The sequence below is a fragment of the Cuculus canorus genome, chromosome 2 (assembly GCF_017976375.1).
Source record: "Cuculus canorus isolate bCucCan1 chromosome 2, bCucCan1.pri, whole genome shotgun sequence".
Lineage (NCBI taxonomy): Eukaryota > Metazoa > Chordata > Aves > Cuculiformes > Cuculidae > Cuculus > Cuculus canorus.
The window spans coordinates 31275732-31301433 of NC_071402.1; the positions used below are offsets into that span (position 1 = coordinate 31275732).

The following is a 25702-nucleotide window of genomic DNA, read 5'->3' on the forward strand; positions in this document are numbered from 1 at the left end:
TCTATTTTGGTCTAATGGTAGGAAAAACAGAGAGAGCAGAAAACTCTTCTGGAAGTAGCAATATCCTACTTATTCCTTCTGATGGGAGAGCACTATTTACATGTCCTTGGACCAAGGACAACATAGCTTGCTCAAAAGATACGTGCAAAACAGGTTTACTACAGCTGCCCGTTACTGTATGAAACAGAAGAAAAGCACAGGATGCTTTGACAGCAATGAAAGCCACACAGGAAACAAGGATTATTTTGAGAACAGAGCACTGACTCAACTTACTACAGGTGAGACAATTTATGAACATGATCATAATCATCTAGAAGAATCCAAAAAGCACTGGCTAAGGTTACGTGATCACATGAGTACGTTGTTCACGCTGGCAGGAAGAAAGTAAAAGCAACTGTATTACATGCATGGCCCTGCAGGCCTATATCCAAGACGTCTCCTCTTAGCTTCAAAATCTCGTAACACGAAAATTAAATTTTATTCAAAAGTTTGCATCGGAGCACTCATGCACACTGCCTGTGAGCATAATGTCATGTAATGAAGAAAAATAAGTTCAGAAAAGGTTTTAAATCACAGTCTTTTACACAGCATCGGGTTACAATGAACAGGCAGACACTGGGGCTTTAAGATACATAGGAATTGAATGGTTTCAGAACAAGCAGATCTCCTAACACCGGAGTTCTAATCCTTTGTCTGCTAGTGAATTTGACCTTCTGAAGAGCCAATTTTCTTCCACTGTGAAAACCAGAATGTTTAAAGTAAACCATAAACCACATCCCAGTGGCTCAAAGTTACAGAGAAAAGGCAGGTATTACTATTACCCAGCCCCTAAGATCCTCTTTTTACCGAGGACTACGTATTTTAAGGATCTAGCAATAATTATTTTAGATGTGGTGGTGGTTTTGGTATGTTTTCAGGCAGAAAAAAATAATTACAGATAATCCCTTGCCTCAACTACTAAGAAAGGCGCACAAGCTGCAAAAAGGTAGGTGAAACAACACAAATGTAACTGAAGAGGGCTGCACTGAATTCAAAACCTTTACTGTAATGAAATGTTTGTTTTTAATAGGAACAAGTATGCTCCAAGATCTACTTCTAAAATTACATTTAACTTTGCACCTTCATCATCCAAGCATTCAATTTCAAAGCTCATTTATGTGTAGCTAGCTTATAGGGCAGGGGAAAAAAAAGCCATCAGATCATTAAAGACCTCTGGTATCCTCCTATGTAAACACAATTCAAGAGCAGATGTGAATCATGTTCCATTTTTACTTTTCCACAAATTTGAATTCCTTTTTCTACCTCCAAGAAGTGACTCCTATTTACATTAAGCAGAAAACCAGATGATATGGATGAAGAGTATGTAAACACTTAAATCTTATAAATCTCTAAACAAATTTATCATATAGTACCAGCAGTGACAAAGACAAAGAACGCCCACCAGAGGCAAAAAACAACCTCCTTTCCATCAGATATACTTGCCATTTTCCCAAGCATCTTTTGGCCAAGATTCTGGCAGCAGTCCGTACTTGAAGTCACTTGAAGGACCCGGCAGCAGTCCGTACTTAAAGTCACTTGAAGGACCCGGTAGCAGCCCATACTTGAAGTCATTTGAAGGACCCGGCAGCAGTCCATACTTGAAGTCACTTGAAGTACCTATTATAGACACAGTCTCACTTTAGCTTCCCAGATTCTCATTAGTCATGTTGTTTAGCAAAATATATATCCTTTTTAAACTGTGACAAAAGTTTTGAACCTTAAAACAGCAAATATAATCTTTTTTCACATAATTTTCAATACTGAAATAAAGAAGTAATTGCATTCCTAATGTCAATGAAATTAGACCTTTGAGCTACTCTCCACAGCACCATTTCTTCTCCCAGTCCTGAGAAAAATTCAAAGACTTTCATATTACAACAACTTCTATGATTTAGGGCGTTTACTCCCTCACTATCATCATGACAGGGCTACATTTTTTTTCCCACTGGATTCTCTTCACAACTGCTTTGTGCAGTGGCTTTATTTGGTTCACCAGAGGCCATGTAGCTGGTACAAAACTGGAGGTGTGATTTTTTTTTTTTTTTTTTTTACTTGCCTTAAAATACCTCAGTGGTATGTAAAGTGCTTTAAATACCTTTATTTATGTAAAGTATCCTACAGCTATGACTAAATCTTATTCTGAATAATTATCTCCATTAGTCTATAACCACATCAATTCAAGAGACCATAATTACTTGGAATACACCAGCTTAAAAGACTAGATTGCATATTTACATTTGGTCTTTAAACAAGTGCTTCACGGAGTTTGTGGTCTTTGTAACTTTTTTTCCTCTTTAAAAGAAAAAAATCATTCAGAAGTGAACAGTGCCTTAAAAAGAAACAGATCCTTGCTTGTTTAGCTGTATACTTTTGTAACATGTAAGAATTGCATGAGTGAATATGGAATCACTACTACACAGCATAGAGAACTATAAATAGTACAAAAGAAAGCTGCGCTAGGCACTTGACAAAATCATATTTGTGGGGCAAAGATTCTTCTGGCAAGAGCACAAATCAATCTTCCTCCCAATCCCCAAGACAGAATTTTGTTGGAAAACATGAACTCATAAATCCATTACTTTCCTCACAGGCACACAACTGTTAAATAAACAAACTGCAGTGGAAACTGGCAGACTTCCTTTTGTTTGTCTGGATGGTGCTCAGGTCTTTACACTGCATTCCCAATGTCACTGTTGTGAAACCTCCTGCAAGTGGCTTCACAGCAAATAGATACATTTTCACCAAGTCCGAGACTGTATATTTTAATGGTCCAAAGACTTTTTCCTTTGTCCCAATACTGCTCATCCTAAAGATTTCTCTGGGAAAGGACATTCTGTTAGTGTAAACTGGAATTTAACACAGCTAGTGGTAAGCTGCACACTGAAACACTCGCAGCTTACAGTTTGAATGGAAAAATGTACAGATTACAAGTCCTCACAGCATTAGAAACGCATTAGTTTCATTTACTGCTCGGCCAGTGTTAGTTAGCAGCAGTGGTTTCATCTGCAACATAAGACAACAGTTCAAGAGGAAACCAATTAACAAATAGGAAGCTTATAATTCTATTCTATCAGTCAGCCAATGGCAAATGATAAGGAAAGTTGGATCCCGACTGCAGGACTAGGTATTCCATCGGAACTTTTAAAAAGCAGATATTGAATGGATGAAGAAAGGGAAATCCCAGTAATTTATCTCATCCACCTAGCTATTTTGGAATAGAAAAAGAAATGTGAGGGGAAGGGAATACATCTCCCTCTTTTTCAAGAAACAAAATAGTGAGGAAAACTTTTTTTAAAAAAAAATTGCTGACTCTAATAGCTGTCCTTATGTCCAAAAGCGGCAAGAACTCCTAACACTCATTTGGAGCTGTGGACTTCAGCAATGGCATCTCACAGCAGCTCAAGCAATAGAACACAGATACCCTATAGACATGCCAACCATGCATTCCTTTGAGGTGAGCAGTAAAGTTTCCTTCTGTAATACACAAGAAAGGCATCATGAGGAAGCAGTGCTGTACAGCTCTGAGCAAGAACAAAGATGACTTGATCTGAAGGCTGTCTCCAAGTTAAAGTAGGCTTCAGGATCCAGCAGAGATCACTGTGTAACCCCTGAAAAGCATCTGGGTTAATTTTCTCTATCATCCCCTTAAGGCAGTAGAAGACAGCAGGTAGATCCCTCAACCTTCTCCCTACTAAATAAATTCAGTTCCTCAATCTCTCCTTGAACAACACTATCTTTGTCTCCCCAATCACCTTTATGTCCCTCCACTGGACTCCATCCAGCTTGCTGGTATCTTTCTTGTATGGGGCTGCCCTAAACTGGACGCAGGATTTCAAATGTGGTCTTGCCAGTCCCGAGTACAGGGGTATTATTAGTGCTTCCCTCAGTCCACCAGCTATGTTCTTGCTAATATCACCACTATGAGGTTACCCTTCATTGCCTCTAGGATGCATCACCAGCTTACGTTCAGCTTGCTGCCCACAAAGATCCCCTGGTTCTCTTCTGCTGAGTGACTACACATCCACTCAGCGCTCAGCCTTTACTGATGCACAAGGTTGTTACTTCCAGATGCAGGACTTGACATTTGTCTTTGCACAGCATCCCAATGTTCCTGTTGGCCAACTCTTACAGACTGTTGAGGTCCATCTGAACAACAGCCCAGCCTTGCACTCTGGAATATCAACCATTCTCACCAAGTAGATGTCATCTGCAAACTTCCTGAGACAGTCTTCTGTCCTTCTATACTGATGACTGATGAAGATGTTGAACAGTATCGAGACTCAGCAAGCTACTTTCACAAAGGAGTAAAGGAGCCCTTCTTGACTTCACAGTCAAAAAAATGCCTTCATCCATACATTTCTGGACTATGCTGCAAGGTCAAGGACCAGATCATGAACACTGCAAACAAGTCAATTCATAAAGTATGTACCTGAATTACTCTCTCAGGTAAAGTATTAAAAGATGTTCTATTGTAAACATTTCACATCCCCTTTTCATCAAGTCTTATATTTAAATGTAAGTAGAACTTTCAAGGTTATGTATTCCTGAAAAGCTGCATGAAACTGCTAGAGCTTCAGTTAAGTTGACTGGCGTTTAGGATGAAGATCTTCAAATACAGTACACCACACCAACCATTCTAGATACTCTGGCAACCAAATTAAATGTCTTGGCAGTATATTCTGCTCCTATTTTCTTGCTGACTCTTTTGAAAAGCAACTGTCAAACAAATCCAAGGAAATAAGTTTGATTTGTCCTCAAAGCTACCAGACTCTCCCTAATGAGGGAGAAAAAAAAAGCACCACATTAAAAAAAAAATTAAGTTTATTCCCATCTTAGCCCTAATGCAAGACTTCTCTACATAGTAAAGCCATTTGTTTTCTTCTGCATCAACATTACAGACTGCTATTGCTCTCATTTTATCAGCTACACATTGTAGCTTGTAAACGTATTTTCTTAAAAGAAGAATTAAATGTCAGCTTGAGGGACAGAAAATGGCACTATCACCGTGCATCATGATCAAATACCACTCATCTCACTGTAGTTGAGACAAATACACCAAGAATAGATATTGTTTGCATTTTTTCTTACATGAAGAGTTAAGCACAGATACCATTGCAGCGTAGAGACTCTCTTGGTTTGAAGAACTTTTTATGCTAAAACACTGGAAAGAAATGCTAAGGAGATCATCACTTCATGTTAGGTTCTGTAATCACAGGCAGTCTTAGAAGACGTACTATAATCTACCAGAATGCTTGTGTTGAACTGGTATCCCAGTTATCAATCATTCCAGACTCAATTTGCCAAAAGCCTAACTTTGTCTAGGAATAACAAGGGATTCTATTTTTACACTGCGCTTTGAAGAAAATCAAGGTACAAGACAAAGGCACAAATCTGCAAAAATGCCGAAATAAGAAGTAAACATCCAACCCTTCTATCAAAAAAACCGTACCAAACCCAGATAATTCCTTGGAAACTCTGCATATTAAGATCTAGGAATATATAACAAACTAAGTTTGCCAAACTGGTGTCATGCTCTCCTCGCGAAGCAATGTCCCACACCCTAGACAAAGGAGAGCAACGCAAGTCACGAGCAAGTAAATCCGTAAAAGATTGAAGAGCCCGAGCTGTGTATGAGTTCCATACACATGACCTGACCATGAAAGACAACTGCTGCTTAACAAAAGGATATTTTTCCGGCTTTAAAGATCATGCCCTCGCAAGTCCCCCCAAGCCTTAGGAATACCTGAAGTGACTAAAATTTTGCAATTCTGGCAACAATTTCACAGGAAGAGTGGTAACTCTGATCTTGTCAACTCTCCTCTCCATTGTTCCAGTATGACAAGATGAATCTTACAACTAATAAAGCTGCATCAATGAAGGCTAGTGATGAAAGTGAAATTGCCTGCTAAAGCTCAATCTACCAATACACGTGTAACATGCATGTGCAAGCACTACAACAAGCTTTAGGGTAAACACATACTATAAGCTTACTATGCTTTAGTAGTCTACATTTAGTATAAGCTTTCTATACTATGAACACATTTCTGGTTGGGTATTTACTGATACCTCCCAGAAATTGGCACAAGTAAGAAATGCTTTCTGCCTCTCTCCTCAACCCTCAAAAAAGAACCCAGTTTTATACAGAAGAATTACAGAATGTACACAGAATAACTAGTTGAGCAGTAAGCAAAACAACTTAGCATGCAGAGAACCTAAAAGAAACACTTAAGGAACCTTCTTTTAGTCAAATTACATGCCACTTAAAACCTATTCTGCTCAGCTACCAACACTGAGGATGAACTATCCCTTCCTTCAAATTTTAAACAAAACAAAAAAAACCCAAACCACACAAGGCAATGACTTGTAAGCCTAGAGTAACTGAACAGCAACTGATATAAACACTTACATGATACAGTCACTCCATAAGAATGCCTTCACAGGGAGCTACAGTGGTGTAACTGCATTGAATAGACTTGTCAACACAGAAAACCTACAGGTTAAATAAGAAACTTAACATTGTTTCTCTGTACCATATATCAGTTTAGAAGTCATTTAGTGGTCTTCTACTTTCATAAATATTGTATAGGAATGGAAAGGAATGTGAAGACAAGCATGTGGGAGATAACACGGCTGTGAATAAAAGACTACTTGCTAGGCTAAATATTATCTGGGAAAAAAAAAACTTTTTAAAGGAAGTTGTATTCCAAATGTTCGTGATAGCTTAAAAAGGCTCCATACTACAATGAAAATCAGTTACAATCCAAAAGGATCCAAAACACATGGAGTAAGAACACTTTCACTGCTCAGCATGTGATAAAATTAATGAGATTTGACTTACTGAGCTACATCTTTGAGATGCAGGACAGAACCTAACTGAAGAAATAGCACAGCTAACTTCTGTGACTAGAACTATGCTTCCCCCCCCCGACAAATCAAAAAGATACACAGCCCTTGCTTTTCCATATTTAACATCACTACTTCATAAATGAGAAAAATCAAATCGGTATTTCAGACTGATAATTTAAAAGTGAACATATTGCCTGCATTGAGACAAAAATAAAAGTCTGTCAGGCATAAAAGCTCTGCAGACACCATATACACCATATAACCTTCTTCCTCAACCCATCCATCTTGCTTGCCCTTTTTTTCGTTAAAAAGCCCCGACAAACAGCAGTAATATGCAGAACACTGCTTAAAGATGCAAGGCTGATCATACTTCAAGAATGTGAAAATCTACTTGTCTTTAGGATCATCCCTAGCAGAGGTAAACTCATTGAATAGGGAAGAGGTCGACCCCCACATGTGGTATGCTTTTTAGATGACTTATAAAAACCTACAGGGCCTTCAATACCAGATGACATCGGTACGGAATAGGGCAAATAAAGAGGTTAAAGGTCCATAAAGCAATTTCAGTCAAGGTATCAGCTGGAGGACTAAGGAAGGTCTGACTGAGATTCATAGTAACACAGAAAGGCATGAAAAAAAAGCTGAATTTTCTTATAGCAATTTGTTTTAGTTTATAACTCTGTGAAGTAGGATTGATCACTACAAGAAATAGATACACATATGGATCGGTTTATCAGTCTTGATTTCCTCAAATACAAAGTCACCTTTCTTTATTGTAAAGTCCTGTAACACCTGAAGAATTGTAACACCTGAAAGTGGTGTTGCACTGCTTCCTCCTATCAGGAGGAAAACTGACCAATGCTCCGTCTTTCTTGTGAACAGGTTTAGGTGCTGCTTAGGTCCTTCTGAAAAGTAGTTGCTTCTATAGCAAGCTGAATTAAATTCCTTAAGAACCCCTACAAAATTATTTGGGAATCCTTGTGTTCCATAATAGTGCTGTTTTCATTGTGCCCTTGTTATTCTTTCCCTCACCCCCAACACAATATATGAGACAGCATTATCTATCCTGAAAATCATGGTAACAAGAAATCCAGCAGCAGCTTCATAAAGCTATTGGGACATTACATAGAGCTCTCCTCAAGACTCAACAAGGACAGCTCTGAAAGGCATAAACAATACCTCACAGTTGTGTTCTGAAGCCTGAGGGTAGGTAAGATACTCATACTCCGAAAAATGGGCCCAAATGGAAAATAAGTTCAAGAAGCAATAAAAGTTTATACCTATGAACAGACATTAAAAATTTGATGAATTAAAATCACTGAGCTTTTTGGACTGGAAACTGACTAAGATGCTGACTGGCTGCACTGATATTTTCACCATGGTAAATGGTTAATTGTAGGATGCTCCACGGCTGTAAAGACATTTTTAGCAGATTATCAACTAGGAAGGAAAATAGTGAGATAGGCAATAACATTCAGCATGAAGGAACACAGCTATTTTAATTAATACAGTAGAACTGGAGAACTCTCGAAAGCTTCAGTAAGAGTAGGTAAATGGAAGTAAGGTGGAACACATAATTTAAAATCCATCTTGACTTCACAGAGTTTTTTGAAGCTCAAGTGCCACATTTACAGGGAAGGTGTTAAATATAAACTTCCTGGCAATGCAGGGAGAAAGGAAAGAGAAGCTGACATATCCTTACAGATATACTTGTAGGAAGACCCACGTTTGACAAGGGACAGTTTAACATGTCTGTTTTACTGGGAAAGAGTGGTAGCAGATAGTTAGAAAGCTTATATTGTTGATTGTCTAGAACTTACCTACCTGTACCCAACTGTAAAGTCCATTTACGGTAGAATTCAAAGGTAGTGGCTTTTTGGGGTAAATTTTTGTAGTGAGAGGAGCATTCTTAAATAGGCTTCCCTTCCACCACATTTATGGTGTTTCCTTCTCACAAAAACGACAGACAATCCAAAATCATAACCAAGGACACAGCAACTCATTTTGCATCTAAGTGGACATCTCTTAACCACAACTGGTGTTGGTTACCCCATCAACACAAGACAAACCATTAATAGTAGCTCATTCTTTCCATTTTAGCCACCAAAGGGACAATGCACTCCTTAGCTTGCATCATAAAATTTTACTATTCTTTTTCTTTGCAAAACATTGTCTTGTATCTAGTCCAGAAGACACTTTACGTATTTTTAACTTGCAGTGCCTATTATTTTTGGTAGTTTTTAATATCCACAAGAAATTTAATCCACAACTAAAAAGTTATTGTATAACTTGCAGGTTACTCTACAACCCATTCTTGTCATTCTTCCAACTCTCCACTTCTCCCTCTAGCACCTCTTCTTGAGACGAAAGGAAGCAACTGAAAGAAGAGTGTTTAAGAAGAGTGTTTAAGAGTGGAATCTACCTGCAGAGCAAAGAAAGAGCTAGCCAGCAGCACAGGAGAAAGAACACTGATGCTGAAGCACAGGCTATGGGTGAAAGTAAGCTATACCAGGCCCTGCTTCTAATATATCATTTCAAACAATGTGTGCACATAAGAACTTCACAGAAGTAAAGATCTTATTATAAAAGTATTACATATGGCTTCCAAGACAGTTCCAACATGACAAAAACCACAATTATTTACACAGGACCACTTATGTTGTGCTCTATAAGTACCAAGGAGACCATTATATGACACTATTTTACAGTTCAATAAACTTCCCCCTGCAACCACAGAACTTTCAGCAATTTTGGACAGACATCACAGCAGAAATTCAGTGTGTCCATAGCCTCTATACAGCTCTTTTCATCAAGATGTTGCATGGTTGTATGTTGCAATTTAATTATTTAGCAAAGTGAATTGCTGGGAGCTGCTTGTGTCCAAAAAACTGAACATGTACTTTACTTATTTAATCATTACTGCACTGCCCATATCCTCCATTATTTCTTCAGGAAACCTCCACAGCATATATTCAAATTCCGCAGAACACAAGTATTTATTTCTGTTGCTGGGGACAACGTAAACTAGACATTCTCTGTGGCATTTCCAATAGTAAGAGACCTTGAATATCTACCTCTTATAAATCAGACATAGAAATCACAAGCTAAATCGCACCAGAAATTTCATGTTTGTGGAATTAATGTGCACATGCTCAGTTCCTGCTCCAGATCACCTCTTGCCCTTTTTCATGCCACAGTAATTAAGTGTATGTATTGGGAAGCACTGCTGCGCAGCACAGGCAGATTTGTTGTGTGAGTGCTGAGGACTCAACATGCCCATGATATGCATCTAGAGGTGCTTTAGTTAAGGCTAGATCCAACCTGGTGTGCAGACCCAAAGCCTATTAGCAGTCAGCACACAGTATCTATGTTTCTGAAACACAGCTTCCATTTTCAAGTCAGCCAGAAGAAACCCTGTGAAATCTAAGCAAGCTTTCACAGTAAGAGAAGACCAGGAAATTCACTGTAGAAGTGCACGCTCCAGAACTGAACTGCACAGCTGAAAGAGACCTACCCACTTAGTTCAGAGATGAAGACCAAAGATAAGCAAACCCAATGAAGCATTTACAGAATGAATGTTAGCTCCTCAGCACAGCTGCCTCTTCAGAGCTCTGCTCCTGTTGTGCCACACTACTTGCTAATTATATGGACATAACCTGTACTGGTTGCCCCGCTCATATGCCACATGTACACATCCACAGGTCCAGCCTGCATCACTCTAGATTGTTACACCTCACTGTGGTTCTCACGCAACTGTAGTGGTGAGGTACAGCAGAGCATCACCACATGCGCTCTGCTCAACCACTACTCACCTATTGCCTTCTCCACATCAGCAGCTACCCACCATACCAATAGGCATCTACATGCTGTGAATAGAAGGTTGAGGCATTTCAGGGCCCCAGGAAAAGTCGCCTGTCCCTGTCACTACAGAAAGGACTTTTAGCCTCATTTTCAAACAAGTCTAAGGATACAGGAAGGAACTGAGGCCATCTTTCCTTCCACTAAAACAAATAGACAACCCCATAACTCAGACTGCTTTCCAATCTGTCTTGTCACTGGAATACAAAAATATCCAGAAATACTCTATACTCACTGGTGGGAGGTGCTGTTTTTGTTAATTTACCTCTTAATTCTGCCCCTCCTGGGAAGCAGAAGACATTCACAGTGCCTTGATGTCAGAAGGGGGCATACATTTTAAAATGCTTTAGAAATAGCCACATCTAAAGACCTCGTTCCAGCTGCCTCAAATCCACCTTTACTTTGACTCCTAAACTGAGGTAAGTTTTCAGAACTGCCAATTAATCTAAAAGCAATCCAGGTAAATGACATTACTTCAAATGTATACTTCAACTATTCATATAGTGTAATAATAATTATTTAAAAAAATAAACCCCTGAACTTAACTACATTGCCCCAAATCCCAATTTCACTACGAACAGTCTGCTTATAATTTCTTTGCACAACTGTATTTGTTTAGCAAACACATACTTAATCTTATTCTAGCATTAACATTAACAATAGATCCTTAAAGGGAAAAAAAATCCTATTAATTCCATCACTCTCAGTATTCTTTTAAAGATTGTTAAACAAAAAGATATTTACTATATGTCATTGTGACTGCTCTTTCAATCTGGTTCACAAATCTGCTTTAAGTGTTTCTAAAAGATCAAACATACCTACGTAGAAGTTATGCTGTTGTGCACTTTATTCAATAACTTAGTTTTCAAAATATATGACTTATATTAAGCAATATTTACCTGCTTCTTCTTTAATAAATGACAAATCTTCTTCTGGATATGGGACTGATGGTTGCAACACCGAGCAATCTTCCGAGTTCTCTTCAGTATTAGGTGGTATATTATAAATAAATCGCTTTGCAGTTTGGTTTTTCCTTCTTGCTTTTCCAGGTTCTTGAACTGATTGTCCCTGTCCGCCCATGTCATTCCATACAAAAACTTTCCCCTCACCTTGAGATTCATTTTCAGCCATTTCAGGTGAGCTGTCCTGTACCCAACTGCAGTCGTTCATTTGGTAGCTTTCCATTTGGCCCTCATCAATAGAGTAACCATCATTCTCAGTTTTTATGCTACTTGCCAGGTTGGTAAGGTTTCGCGTTGCCCAGAAGCTGGCAACTTTCTGATCCCTTGGAGACAAGCCATCCCTACTAACAGATCTTCTGTTGTAATCCACGACAACGGTCTCTGGAGCCTCTGATTTTATACTTATGTTTAAGGCATCTTTAATGAAGTTGCGGCAGGACTGGACAACCTCCGTCATCTGAAGGTAGCTGGCCACTGACATTACTTCAATGGCATTTTGGCTCGTAAGCACGAGGTTACCAGAATATAAAAAGTCCAAGATGACAGAAAAACCTTGAACAGCAACAACATCTAAATAGGTAACAGTGGTTTGGTTACGGCTTTCTTTGTTTGTAAAGCAATAGAGTGTCTTAAAGAAGCGGCTGCCTGCAACCAGGATGTTCTTGTGAGCTCTGAAGACCCTCCCACTCACTACAATATTAACATCACAAAGAATGCCTTTCTTCCTCTGCTCGTTGAGCTCTTGCAGGAGCTGATAGCAGTAAGAGTTCTCATTTGGCCTGCTGTTAAAATCGCAGTATCCTTCATTATTCAGTTCTGACGGCAACTCTGACTCCTACAATTAAAAAAACCACAACCATAATTAGCTCTTAATGAATGCTCTCCTTAGTCCTCCAACACAATAATAAGGATATGAAAATAAACATAAGAAGATAATGTTATTCAAAAGATTATTCTTAAATTTATGTTCTCAGTCATAAAGACAGGCTGCAATATGTAATTTAAAACAAATTCTAAAAGCTAAGAGTCACAGTCTCATTCCGCACACTCAACCCCCAAATCCGGAACAAAACAAAAATAGCAGAATTGCCTTGAGGGCAAAGGAAGTGAAATTTTGTCAAAAAGTAAGGAAAGATTTAGCTGAGTGTGAAGTACTTGGTTTCTCTAAACCACATACATTGAAGACTCACAAGTCTCTCTTTCCAAAGATTTACTTAGATGGTTCTCACGTATTCAACTCCCTCTTATTCCCTAGAAACCTCCAGTTAAATGAGTAAGTGGAACCCTGAGAATTGATTCAACTTTTCCTCAGACATAAAGATCTAACCCTTATGTATTCATCTCCCAATCTGTGTACCTTCTATGTTTTAAAGAACCGATATTACTGAAGTGGTTATAATAGCAGATTTCTCTTATACAGGTCTATGAGATAGGCATTTATTCTTTATTTTCTAATTGTAACAGGCTTAGGATGAAACAGCTGTTTTACATGACAAGTAGACAGAATATTGCAGGTGTCCAAACAAAACTTAAGCTTCCATTACATAACTTGACAGAGACTTTCTTGAATCAAGCTCCATTGAAACTTTGCAGTAGCAACACCTTTAACTGGTACATATAGGCAGACAATATGCACTTGCGTCTCTATTCACAATCTTTTGGCAATCTCAAACATGGCTTGAAAATTTTGCCAAGAGTAGTGTCAGATAATCCGACACCAAGAAATCAGCTGTTATTAAAGATCAGTTCAGACAGAGAAAGACTGATAAGTAGCAAGAGCTCTGAAGTGGATTTTAGAGCATTTAGAAATCCATAATTGATGCTTAGACAATTAAAATTCAGAGCTGCTACAAAGCAGAGAACATAGACCATGACTGAGATCATACTTATATTGATTGATATGTGCTGCCATCAAGAGCAGCGATAAGTCTGTTTTATACTGGATTTCCAAGACTCCCTCCTTCTTCCACCTAGGAAATAAGAACAGTTCAAAACTGGCTGCCACCAATACGGGTTAGGATGAGAGAAGATCAGATTTTGCAAATCACATCATGATTTACTCCTCTCATTTCCTAAATCAACTCAGAGGTTTAGCTCACCATTAAAGCTCGACTGCCTCAACAATACAGGTTGAAATCAACATTAATAAGTTAATGCTGTCATGAGCCCACATTCAATATATTGCAGGAAGTATGCACAATGCAGGAAAGTACTACTCATGGTTTGGAAGGCTATGGCAGAAACCAGCTATATATTAACAAAAAAGTCACTTTCCACTACACAGGAATTAGTGCATTAAATCAGTACTCAGCTCAAGTAATAATTCCAGTGTGGATCACAGCATAGACAACTGAGGCTGTGACTATTCCTCTAAAATGATATTTACATCCGTAAATAGTGAATAATGCCCAGCATAACAAAAGTAAAACCTATACCATTTCAGCATCTCTTGCAGAGAAATTTCACTTTGCTGTCACATTCAAGCTAATTCTAAATTTCCACCCTTCTCAGAAAAAAGATTAAGAGAAGAGGCAGAAATACAAGCAATTTGGCTTTTACATGAAAAAAATAACAGCTCTTTGTCCAACCTCATCTTATTTTTTAATGACTGCTCTCTGGTATACCCTGAGACCAGAGCTCTGAAACAAAGTACTTCCCAAACGTGAGACAACTAAGTCTATCATTTTGTAAGTTCTCATCAGATTCTGGATCTGGACTATCTTCCTGTCACTGTGGCAACAAGCACTGTGTAGTTTCAAAACACCGACTACACTGACGTTGGATTCGATTAAGACAAAAATTACCATAGCCTGAAGTGTTGTCACTCTAGTCAGAGTCAATCATCAGTGACTTGATTCTCTCACAGTAAATGTTAGGTGGATGCTATGATAGCTGACAATTTCACTCTGAGAACAAATTAAACACCACGTAAAACTTAAAATCTGCAGTGGTTCTTTTCTTTTTACAGATCCGATTAGAGAATGGAGAAAGCACTTCAACTGAACATGTTTACATATCCATACAAGCAGATAAAGAAGAAAAACCAAGATTTACAATATGTTTTCTTCTAAGAAAACAACAAGCCAGCATGGTAAAAAAGAGCTGCAGATAAACATGCCACAGAAACACAGGACTGAAGTCTTGGTTATTAGAAGACCAGAAGGCTGAATGAAAATAAGAAGCATGCAAGTGATGCCCAAGCTACAGAGGCATGTGTGGGGGAAGGAGATTGGTATTACAGCTTTACAGAAGTGGGTGCATAAAGATTTTTAAAACTAATATCGGGAGCAACTGTTTAACTACTGCTATGGAAGTAACTAACTCTAATGCCACACCTCAAACAAAACGAAAGCCCCAACAACTGAGCAGTTATCAAGGCTATGTACACCAAGTGTGACAAGCAGAATTAACACTTACCATGCGAAAAATGGAAAAAAATAAATAAAGAAAAAAAAATAGTATCCCTTGCTGAGTTTTAAAGATCTCCTCTTTGTACAGAAAGAGTACAAGACAGTTCGGTAGGAGGTAGGGCGCTGAAAGTTACTGAAAACTTTTGAAAAGCGTACTTTTAAGTTTCTCTCATGTTGTTCTCATGGCACACAGAATCAGAGAACAGAATCACAGACTTCTGGGTTGGAAAGGACCTTAAAGATCACCCAGTTCCAACCCCCTGCCATGGGCAGGGACACCTCCCACTAGATCAGGTTACCCAAGGCCTCATCCAACCTGGCCTTGAACACCTCCAGATATGGGGCAGCCACAACTTACCTGGGCAACCTGTGCCAGTGCCCCACCACTCTCACGGTGAAGAAATTCCTCCTTATGTCTAGTCTAAATCTGTCCCTCTCCATTTTATACCCATTGGCCCTACTCCTATCACCACAAGCCTTATGAATAGGCCCTCTCCAGCTTTCCTGTAGGCCCCCTTCAGGTACTGGAAGGTCGCTATAAGATCACCTCAAAGCCTTCTCCAGGCTGAATAACCCCAACTCTCAGCCTGTTAACAGTGTACTGTTTTTCTAATGAAAACCACAGACCAATCTCAACACCAAATCACCTTTAATAAAAAAGTAATATGAAATCTAGAACAAAAATCAGGACTATTTCAGTTTTATTTGTGGTGTCTACAGCACCACAAGTTTGAAAAGCTTCTCTCTGTAGAAGAGATTAAGAAATGATCTAACAGAAAAGAGACTGCCTAGGGAAACTAATATTGTGCTCAGTTTCACTTAGTTACTCATCTGAATACACACAAACACAAAGAGCTATTTCATATGCCTAATTAACAATTTAAACCTACTTAAAAGCTAACAAGAGCAGAAATAGATGATCAAAAACTGCTAATAGAAATTTGCTTTTATTTTTTTTCCTGTGTCATCAAGCAAACTCTGCATCCTGAGAGCTACAAGGGGGTGTTGGGGGTGGGGGAGGCACGGAGGGTGTTTAAACAAACAAACCCAAAACCAATCTAACCATAGATCGCACCTCAGCTGTATGTAAATGAAAAGTAGTTACGCCACAGTTTTGTAATCCATTCCCCATTACCACACCTTACTCAGCAGTTTCCCTGCAGCTCCAAATTAATTCTTACCCTGAAGAAAGGATTCTAGAACAAAAGTGAGCTACCAGGAACTTCTTAAGCACGTGCAGCTACAGAGGAAAATTACTTCAAAAGACGACCCTATCAACTGCACACATGATGCTCCGCTGCCGTTTCACATACCACAGAATCACTCACAGAAAACTCAGCCATCTAAAACTGTTCCATTAAGTGCCCAATATCCAATCGAGTAGCACAAGGCCTGGCGAAAAACACTACATAAAACCACAGTAAATTATAGTCCTTACTTGGAAGGCCTGACTTCCTCCTCAACTTTTCTTTGCTCTAAGAGTAATTCAAGAAGTTAACTTAGAACACTATAATGCAACTCTTACATCTGAAGCATGACTTCTATTCATCACTGCTCACACAAAGCAAACAATTACAGTTCACATGGAAAAAATAACACATCAAAGGCCTTCCTCCTTTTGGAGAGCTTCTGCTTTAAACCAACATGCCTGTTAGGCTGCAGAAAGCTTTTCTGGCACTATTTCCGAAGCTCAGCTTCAAATTATGTCCAGAGAGAAAACGTTTTTAAGAGGCAGCTTTGAGAGGAGGAACTCCCAGCAGCCAATAAATCTACATCTCTTGGATCTAAATTCATCACAGAATTAAAATCTTCTGCAGTGTCCATTTCTTGAGATTTTTGCAAGACAATAGCCCATAGTTTCAAGCTGATAATATATTTTCTGAAGCCTTAATATGGAAACAGATTTTTGTGTTAGAGGCACCGACACCAACAGTTCAATACCCTTGAATTACAGCAGCTGCAACTACTTCTGATGTATTTTGGCATTCCAAATTAAATGTATCCCAAAAATAAACCAAAATCATCATTCATTTCTTCATGAGTGTAATATCCAGCAGACCTATAGAAATTTCCACCACTTTACTGTCTTAACACCTACAATTTCCTTTCCGCACTTGAACAGTGGCACCATGCCATATGTTTATTAGCAGCTGCTAAACATGCCCTGCAGTTGAAGCTTGTCAAGAATACGTGTGTTGTCTCCAAGACAAAGGCTGAAAGATCTCTCCCAAGTTTCATTAAATCTAAATGGCTTTGCTACCTCATTATGTACGTTTGAAATATGGTCAGTGAACAAATTGCCTACTTTTGTTCCAAGTATCTGGTACGGCATTAAGAAAAAAACGGGACCATTGTTTCAGTACTAATTTAAACGTATGTATCAAGAGAAATTCAAGTGCTATTAGAAGTGTGAAAGGATATGGAAATTAAACATAAAAGCAGAAAGAAAACGGATTCTTAATCAGATTTGTGATAAAGCAAGTGTATTCCAAAAGCGCACCACAAAGAAAACTACATTGACTCTTGGAGAACTGCAAGTCTTTCCTTTGTAAGAAGTTTAACTGAAATGTAACTGCACAGGGATGCATACAGCACTGATGACCGCTTGAAAATACCCATCTCTTTACAGCTATCTTGTAGAAGCTTAATTTGTCCAAAACTTATCTTAAATACAGTACAAAAGACTCACTGACATCTCATCTGTCCTACTGTTTCACTTATTATTACAGTTACTAAGGTAATATTTTTTCTTAAACTGTAAGTGGTATAAAAGCAGAAGCTCATCTTTAGAAGAATTCCCATGACAGCTAACAGATTAAAATTCAAACAAATACTTACATTAACTTTTAGGCTACTGTGACATGCAAGCCAATATTCTGTCTCCCCCTTACGCCCTCCCAGTATTTACCAGTCTTACAAAGATTACAACAGACTGGGAACAGGAAAACAGAAAGAAAAAAAATCAACTTACTAAATTTAGTAGGAAGAACCATTCGAAATACGTTTTATTTATGTGTAGCTTAATGGGAGTGAGAGAAACTTCCAAGTGTGGTGTGAATAAGAGACATCTAGTGACACATGGGAGATGCACAGTGACAAGACATACCTTTGCAGGGTAATCACTCTCAACTTAAAGTTAGAAACTAGGCAACAAGGCGGTAAGGGATATACTGCAATAACATTAGACAAAAAGAACATTTTCAAAGAAATAGAGTAAAAAAAAAAAAAGAAGAGTTTCGGGATTAGAAGCAAGTCATTTAAGGCAAGTTGGACCAAAACACTGTACAGTGAAGAGCAAACCCCGGAATGGAGGAAGTTGATAAGACACCTAGTGCCATGGAATGTTTCTAACAGTAGCTGCCTTAGAAACGCGCTAACTGAAAGGTTAGCATTACACATCTTGAAGGTGAACATTTCATTTAGAAATTAAAACAAAATATTTTGGATAACTGATATTTATGCACCGTTAGGTCTTCTGTGGAATTAAAACATGTGCTCCTTTTCCAACCAGCTCCAAGAAAACCTACCTTCATCTCACATTTTATCTGTCATCCTGCTACCCTATCCAAACATTAGAATAGCAGCTCCTGTCCAAGGTACCCCAAGCTCCTTAAACTGCTCAAGCAATGAGTCCAATTTGAAGTACTTCATTACAATTAGGACTCGAGATACACCTATACAATCAAGGTGCATGTTTTAATTAAAACTGAGCTCTAAATAGCGAAAACTTAAGGATCAGGGATTCATTCCGGCTAACGGCTCAAGTTCTGCCTAACACTTCAAGTACTAGCCTAACCTGAAGCTAGCTTGTGCCCGCTGGCAAGTTTAACGTCAGCCAGGCGATCCGAGGGAACTTTAGCAGCGCAGACATCCTTAGGAGGAAAGGCTGCAGAAGGCTGGCGATTCAACACGAGCGTTACTCAAGAGCTTTTTAGCCACATACGTTCTAGAGTTAGCTCTGCCTTGTTCGTAAAAGCAGCCAAAAAACACAGTAATCTTAAGTTCAGCGGGGAACACAAGGAGTTTAACTAGCCCCAAAGCATTAGAGGAGCGCTGGCATGTTAACATGGCTTTCAGGAAACCACATGTTTATCTCAAACATACACGACGCAATTGCAGACTTCTCGCTCAGCAACTCGATCTAAAGCAACACAATCAGAACGAGATTTAAACGAGAAGGTCTTGACTACCCAGAGCCATCCGATGAGCGCACAGGGACCAACCCGTTAAGAACAGCGAGTAATTCTAATTTGGGCGAGCACCGGTTTCACACGCGGAGCCGGACACTGCCCTCCCCTCTCTGGTACCGCAGGAGGAAGTTGTAACGAGTGTTTTTAAATCAGTGCAGCAACACTGCTACTCCTACGCAACTTTTTTCCCACATCGCTGGTTTATCTCCACGAGATAAACTAATGAAAACGCCGCTTGCAACCTCAGAACAGATAACGTACTCCAGGTATGGGTATAAACAATGGTCGGTGGAAACGCTCCCGGGCGGCAAAACGGCGGTGCCTGCCCAGATCCGGCAGTAAAGCCACCCACCTCCCACTCCGTGCCCAGCCCGCGGGCACAACCGCACGCGGAGCCGCTGAAAGGAGCCCCCGCCGCCCCCCCTACCTGCTCGGGGCTGACGGGCTCGTTGAGGCGATGCTCGGCGGAGAGGTGGTGCCGCAGGAGCAGGGCGCGCTTGTAGTTGCGGGTGCCCTTGCAGAGCTCGTCGTGCCCCCCGGGCAGGGCCCCGCCGGCGATGATGAGCTCGGGCGGGGCGGCGGCGGCCGCAGCGGCGGTGCACCAGGCGCAGGACATGAGGCCGGTCTCCTGGCAGTAGTAGAGCCATGGGAACTCCTTCAGCCAGGAGCCCTGGAAGGAGATGTGCAGCTTCTGCAGCAGCGACTTGGGCCGGGCCAGCGGGAAGTGCCTGACGCTCTCCCCCTCCCCCGCGCCCACGCTGCTGCCCTCCGCCTCGTCGCCGCCGTCGCCCCCCGACCGCCTGCTGCTGCTGCAGCTGCCGCCCTCGGCGCCGCTGCCGTCGCCCAGGCTGCCCCCTTCGCCGTCCTCCTCGTCGTCGCTGCTGTCGCTCAGGGACCCCCCGTCCTGGACCAGCTCCTTCCCCTCCAGCAGCGGCTCCAGGCTCTCGGCGCCCTCCAGCTCCATCTCCTCGTCCGCCCCCCGCCCGTTGAAGGGCTTGCGCGGCCAGCCCGCCGCCTCGCAGCCATTGTTGTTGCCAGCGGCAGCGAGCAGCCCCCCGCCGCCGCGAAACGCCAGAGTCCGGCGGTTCCTCTCGGCGAACGCGGGGCCGGCTGCGGGGGGCGAGGCGGCGTCCCGCGGCGGGAGCAGCAGCTCCTTCTCCTCAGCGGCCTCCAGCTCCTCGGCCTCCAGCCCCTCCAGCTCCGCTTCCTCGTCTGCCCCGCGCCCGTTCAGCGCCTCGGGGTCCTGCCGCTCCCAGGCCTCGCCGCCCGCCGCTGCTGCCGCCGCCGCCGCCAGACCGCCGCCGCGGAACGCCAGGGTCCGCCGGTTCATCTCCGCGAACATGGCGGGCGCCCCCCGCCTCGCGCCCCTGGCCCCGCCGCGCCGCCCGCGGGAAGGAGGCGCCGGCCGCCGCGCGGGCAGGGCGGGGGCGGCGACCGACACGAACGGGAGCCCAGCCGCTCCCCGCCCCGCGCCCGCCGCGGCTCCGGCCTTCGATGGGCGCCGCGGGGCTCCCCCACAATGGATCCCGGCTCGGCGGCGCTTCCGTCCCAACAGGCCCCGGATCGGGTCGAATGGCAAATGAACAACGGGCTGCTCCCACAATGCACCGCGGCAGCCACCGCAGGGGAGGGGGAGCGCGAGAGGGGGGCGGGCGGCCGGGGCTGGGGGGGGTGAGGGGGAAAGGGGAGGGGGGGGGGCCCGCCGGGGAGCGCGCCGCAGCTGCCGCGCGTCACGAGCGCCCGCCCCGCCCCTACACAGCACTGGGGGGGGGAAGGGGGGGGCGCAGGCACGACCCCCTCCCTCTCCCCCCCAGCAACCCCCCCCACCAAGTCCCCGAGGGGCCGCGCTCCTCCGCGCACGCGCAGTGAGGGCCCCGAGGGGCGGGCGGGCGGCGGTTGAGCCTCGTGGAGGGCTGCGCCCGCGCGGGCAGGGGGTGTCGCGCGGCGGTACCGTTAGGCGCGGGGCGCAGGCGCGGGGCGTGCGGCGGGCGCGTTGCCCGCCACGTGCCGGTTGGGGCGGGGCCCGGCGCGCGCTCGAGGCGCGGGCGGCGGCCGAGGTCTCCTCTCTTCTCCCGGCGTCGCGAATCCACCGTGGGTGGTGGCGCCCCCACCGCCCCATCACTGCTTCCCCGCACCCGGTGGCCCTGGGGACCGGGACAGGCAAAGCAAAACCACTTGTTAGGGTAAAAAGCCTCAGAGAATCATAGCATCATAGAATGGTTTGGGTTGGAAGGAACCTTAAAGATCAGACAGTTCCATCCCCTCTGCAATGGGCAGGGACACCTCCCAGTAGATCAGGCTGCCCAAGGCCCCGTCCACCCTGGCCTTGAACACCTCCAGGGATAGGGCAGCCACAGCTTCCCTGGGCAACCTGTGCCAGTGCCTCACCACTCTCATTGCGAAGAAATTCTTCCTTATGTCTAGTTTAAATCTGCCCCTCTCCATTTAGACTTGACATGAGAAATTTCTTCGCGATGAGAGTGGTGAGGCACTGCATAGGTTGCCCAGGGAAGTTGTGGCTGCTTCAGCCCTGGAAATGTTCAAGGGCAGGTTGGATGGGGCTTTGGGCAGCCTGATTTAGTGAGAGGTGTCCCTGCCCATGGCAGAAAGAATGAAACTGGGTGATTTTTAAGGTCCCTTCCAACCCAAACCATTCTATGATTCTATAAATCTGTCCCTCCCGATTTCATACCCATTGTCTCTAGACCTACCACTACAAGCCTTTGTAAACAGTCCTTTCCCAGTTTTTTTGTAGCCCCTTCAGGTACTGGAAGGTCGCTAACTAGTGGGAGAAGAATGAAGGAATGAGAGATAGGGATGCTATTGCTCGCCACCTCCTAAAGGCAGACGGGTGCTTGGCCATTCTGGAGAAAAAGGTGATTCCATTCCCTGACCTTTCCGCTCTGCTGCAGAGCGTGGTCATACTGACACTGAAAATGCCAGCAGATAAACTCTCTTAAGACTCGTTTTGGAGTTTTAGAAAACAAGCATCCTTCATCAGGCCTGGGCAACACAAGGGAGTGACCTCCATCGATCCTGCAAGGAGGCAAAAGCTGTTACAGAACGTATTTCCCAGTTACAGGCATATATATACATTTTTGCAGAAATCTTATACGTATCCTGTTACTTTCCAGGGACTAATTTTAATGACATTATGAGCTTCACAACAGTCAAAAACTCTTGCTCATTTGGTGCTGCCTCTACCTGACCTTGCATTTGAGGAAGGGAGAGACATGAAGCAGGTGATTACAGAAGAAGACACGTCTGTTCAGCACAGATCACTCTTCACACAAGACGTTATCATCTCCAAAGAATGAACAGTGTCTGGAAAAGCACTGTGAAAGAAAACACGTTATCAGAGGGACATTCTGTCTAACTTTAAAAAATACAATTACTTTGATGAAACCTAACTCTATCTTAAATCAAAAATAACCCACTTTTTGTAGTAGTAACCACTTCTTGTATCAGTACTGCACAGAATATCTCTTCCATTGGTTCAGGTCGCCTGCCCAGTTGTCACCTCCCCACTGCTGTTCACCCCCAGTCTGTTCGCTGAGGGGACAGTATAGGAAGCAGAAAAGACCTTGGTGCTGTGCAAACACCGCTCAGCGATCCTGAATGTAAACCACAGACCCATCCAACCTGCTCTGAAAATAGCGAGCTCTATCCCAGCCAGACTCAGCACAGTGGATAATGGAAGATGTCAGGGAAGGAGAGCTATGAAATCTTCCAAGTGATGAAGTACATCATTGTAGGTGTCATGCAATGTCATATATTCAGTAATAAAGAAAGATATTCCTTTGTGTCTTGGCCTGGAAATATGCAGGGGTCTGGGAGAGCTGACTTTGACTTAAACTTCTGAGAAGAGTTTGCAAGACTACTAGAAATGCTGTAAGCAAAAATGCTTTCCTCCTTCTAAACAGTTACTTGGGAAAAGGAGACATTTGGTAGAAAATTTGATTTACATTCTGAAAAGATTAAGAAAATCTTTCTAAAACTCTGAGAGGGTGAGGAGAGTCAGTCATGGAGAAACACAGAAACTCAAAAAGGCAGAATTGGATTTGCAGAAGCAAGGATGGTCTAAATGTAGGCAAAGGGGACAGAGGAGTGATGGGAGAGAGATTTTTGAAGTTTGCTGTGCCTCACCGGGGCACAGGGTGGAGACAGCGATTCAGATCTGGGTTCGTCGAAGCAGAGGGTTCTAATGATACAGCAACTTCAGTAAAATGCAAAACTGACCTGTATTTCATCAAGTTTTAAGCTTTGTGTTGTACTGATGTTTCTATGTTCCTGTGACGCTTGATCCTTCCCCATCAGCATTCATCAGCTGCCTAGTATCTCAGCACTCGCTATGTTAGAATTTCTTACCCATTTTATATTGCTTTTAAAGAAACGTTTGGTGTTGCAGATTATTTCTCATTGTACGTTTAAACTAGTGCAGATTGAAGCAAGCGTATACAGGAAGTTCACATGAAGAATCTCTGGTGTGATTCATATTTACAGAGCAGTCTTCTTCTGATCTCAGGGAATGTAACCTGCACCCAGAAGTACTGTGTTTAAAACCTACCCCGTGGACACCCAGGAATGAACTGGGGTAAGAGATGTAGGAGGGACAGTAGGATAATGCACTATATATAGAATTGTCATTCTGGAGTGCAAACAAATGTCATTTGATTGCAGCAGGTAGTCTAGAGTGCTAACGAATCGATATAGGATCATAAAATAATTTAGATTGGAGGAAGCCTCTGGAGTTCAGTCAGTTCAAAGCAGAGCCAACCTCAAAGTTACAGTCAGTTGCTCAGGGACAACATCTCAGACACTCCTGGCTGAGAAGACCTTTGGCAACAGCTCTTCCCAAATTGTTTCCTGGTGCTTTTTCTGTGTCAGCTTGCTACAAGGGATTTCGCCACTGTGCAGTGCATCAGCAAAGGGAACTTAACCAAATAACTGTAGCTAATTTGATTGGTCTGTAACGGCTCTGTCACACCAGAATTGAAGTTGTATCGGTCTATTTGATAATTCAGTTTTACTGAGTGTCTTCATGGACACAGGTCTCCCCAGGAAATCTTAACTTTTGCAAAACACAGTTTTGTCACTAGGTAATTCACAAAAAATTTCAAACCACTTAATTTTCATTGCAGAAATTCTTCTTTGCAGACTGCATTGTTGTAAGTGGGATTTTATATTATAGTCATGATGAGACTAAATATTTCAAAAAGCATCCTGAAATGCTGTAGCAAAAGTGCGTCTATTTTGTATAAACATTAATTTGCTGTTTCTTCATCAACTGGTTTTCAATTCCCCTCACAAACCCACATGCTACTAAGGTTCATAGTTGAAAAAAATCATTTATGTGCACCACATGGTAATTCTTTAACAAACCTTTGTCACCCACAGTCTCTTGAGAGTCAGTAGTGCTTACTGCTGCAGTTCAACAATCAGCTAGAATCTTTCCTTTTCCATTCTGTGATGGGGAAGTGCAGGAGAGAAGTCTTCAGTGGTTATGCATCCTAGTCCTGTAGACAGCAAATGCTCTTTTCAGTCTGAAGTCTAATTCTCCTAATTCTCCATATACAAGATGCTGCTTCCTTGTTTCTCTGGTAGTCCTGTGATTCTTTCTGCTTCTTTCTCCTGTGTTAAAGAAGACATAAAAATCTCCCACTGTTCATTGGGAAAGAATCATAAACTGATTTGGCTTCCTGCGAAAGAAGAGGTTGTGTCTCACGTGAAAGCGCGTAATTAATAACCAATGCATCATGATATATACACTGCTGCGGTGTGGCATATTGCTCCAAATCTAAATGATGCAGTTATCAGTCACTGGTAGTACTTTATGCAGGGAGTGCGTTGTAGGAAGGCATCAATTGTCACTTATTTTGGTTTTCCAGGATCTATAAGTCCAATATTTTAAAATAATTAAATGAGCTTAATGCTGTGAAAGGGAGTGAACATTGCATAAAATCCTGTTTTCACTCCAGCTATATATACATCTGGGGAGAACAGTTCATAAAACTCCTTTGTGGGTGAATATCATCCCTAATCGATTCTATGTTTAACACCACTTAAAGTTCATTCCACCAAAACTTTTAAACTTGTGTTTGTAAGTTCTGCCGAATTAGGGTTTCAGTGAAAAAAAATCACAGGCTCCTACACAAAGAATAGCACCTTTGGCTTTTAGATGATAAAACCCATTGGACAAGACTCTGAGGATTAAATTCTTATACTTGTTTGGTGACTGATGCAGAGTACCCTCTTGATTAGAGACAGTGTATTATCCCTAGGGGTAGTGAGCTTGTTACACACATCCAGTGTCTCCTTTTGTGCAGTTGAGGAGGGCATCTAAAGTCTGATCTAACTTACAGAATTGAGTGAGAAACAGATAATGACCTGAGAGACA

At 42.2% G+C, this 25702-nt stretch overlaps 1 protein-coding gene across 1 annotated transcript in view; it reads right to left on the bottom strand.

Annotated features, from left to right (window-relative positions):
* ZBTB10 (zinc finger and BTB domain containing 10) overlaps nucleotides 1-20782 on the bottom strand; it is a 34484-nt gene extending 13702 nt beyond the window's left edge. The window contains exons 1-3 of the mRNA XM_009570962.2: nucleotides 19733-20782; nucleotides 11643-12540; nucleotides 1483-1656 (exon numbers count right to left, since the gene is read on the bottom strand). Of these exons, the coding sequence (XP_009569257.2) occupies nucleotides 1483-1656; nucleotides 11643-12540; nucleotides 19733-20647 (1987 nt within the window). The 5' untranslated portion in view covers nucleotides 20648-20782. The remainder of the gene's footprint in view (nucleotides 1-1482; nucleotides 1657-11642; nucleotides 12541-19732) is intronic.
* Nucleotides 20783-25702: the final 4920 nt, after the last annotated feature.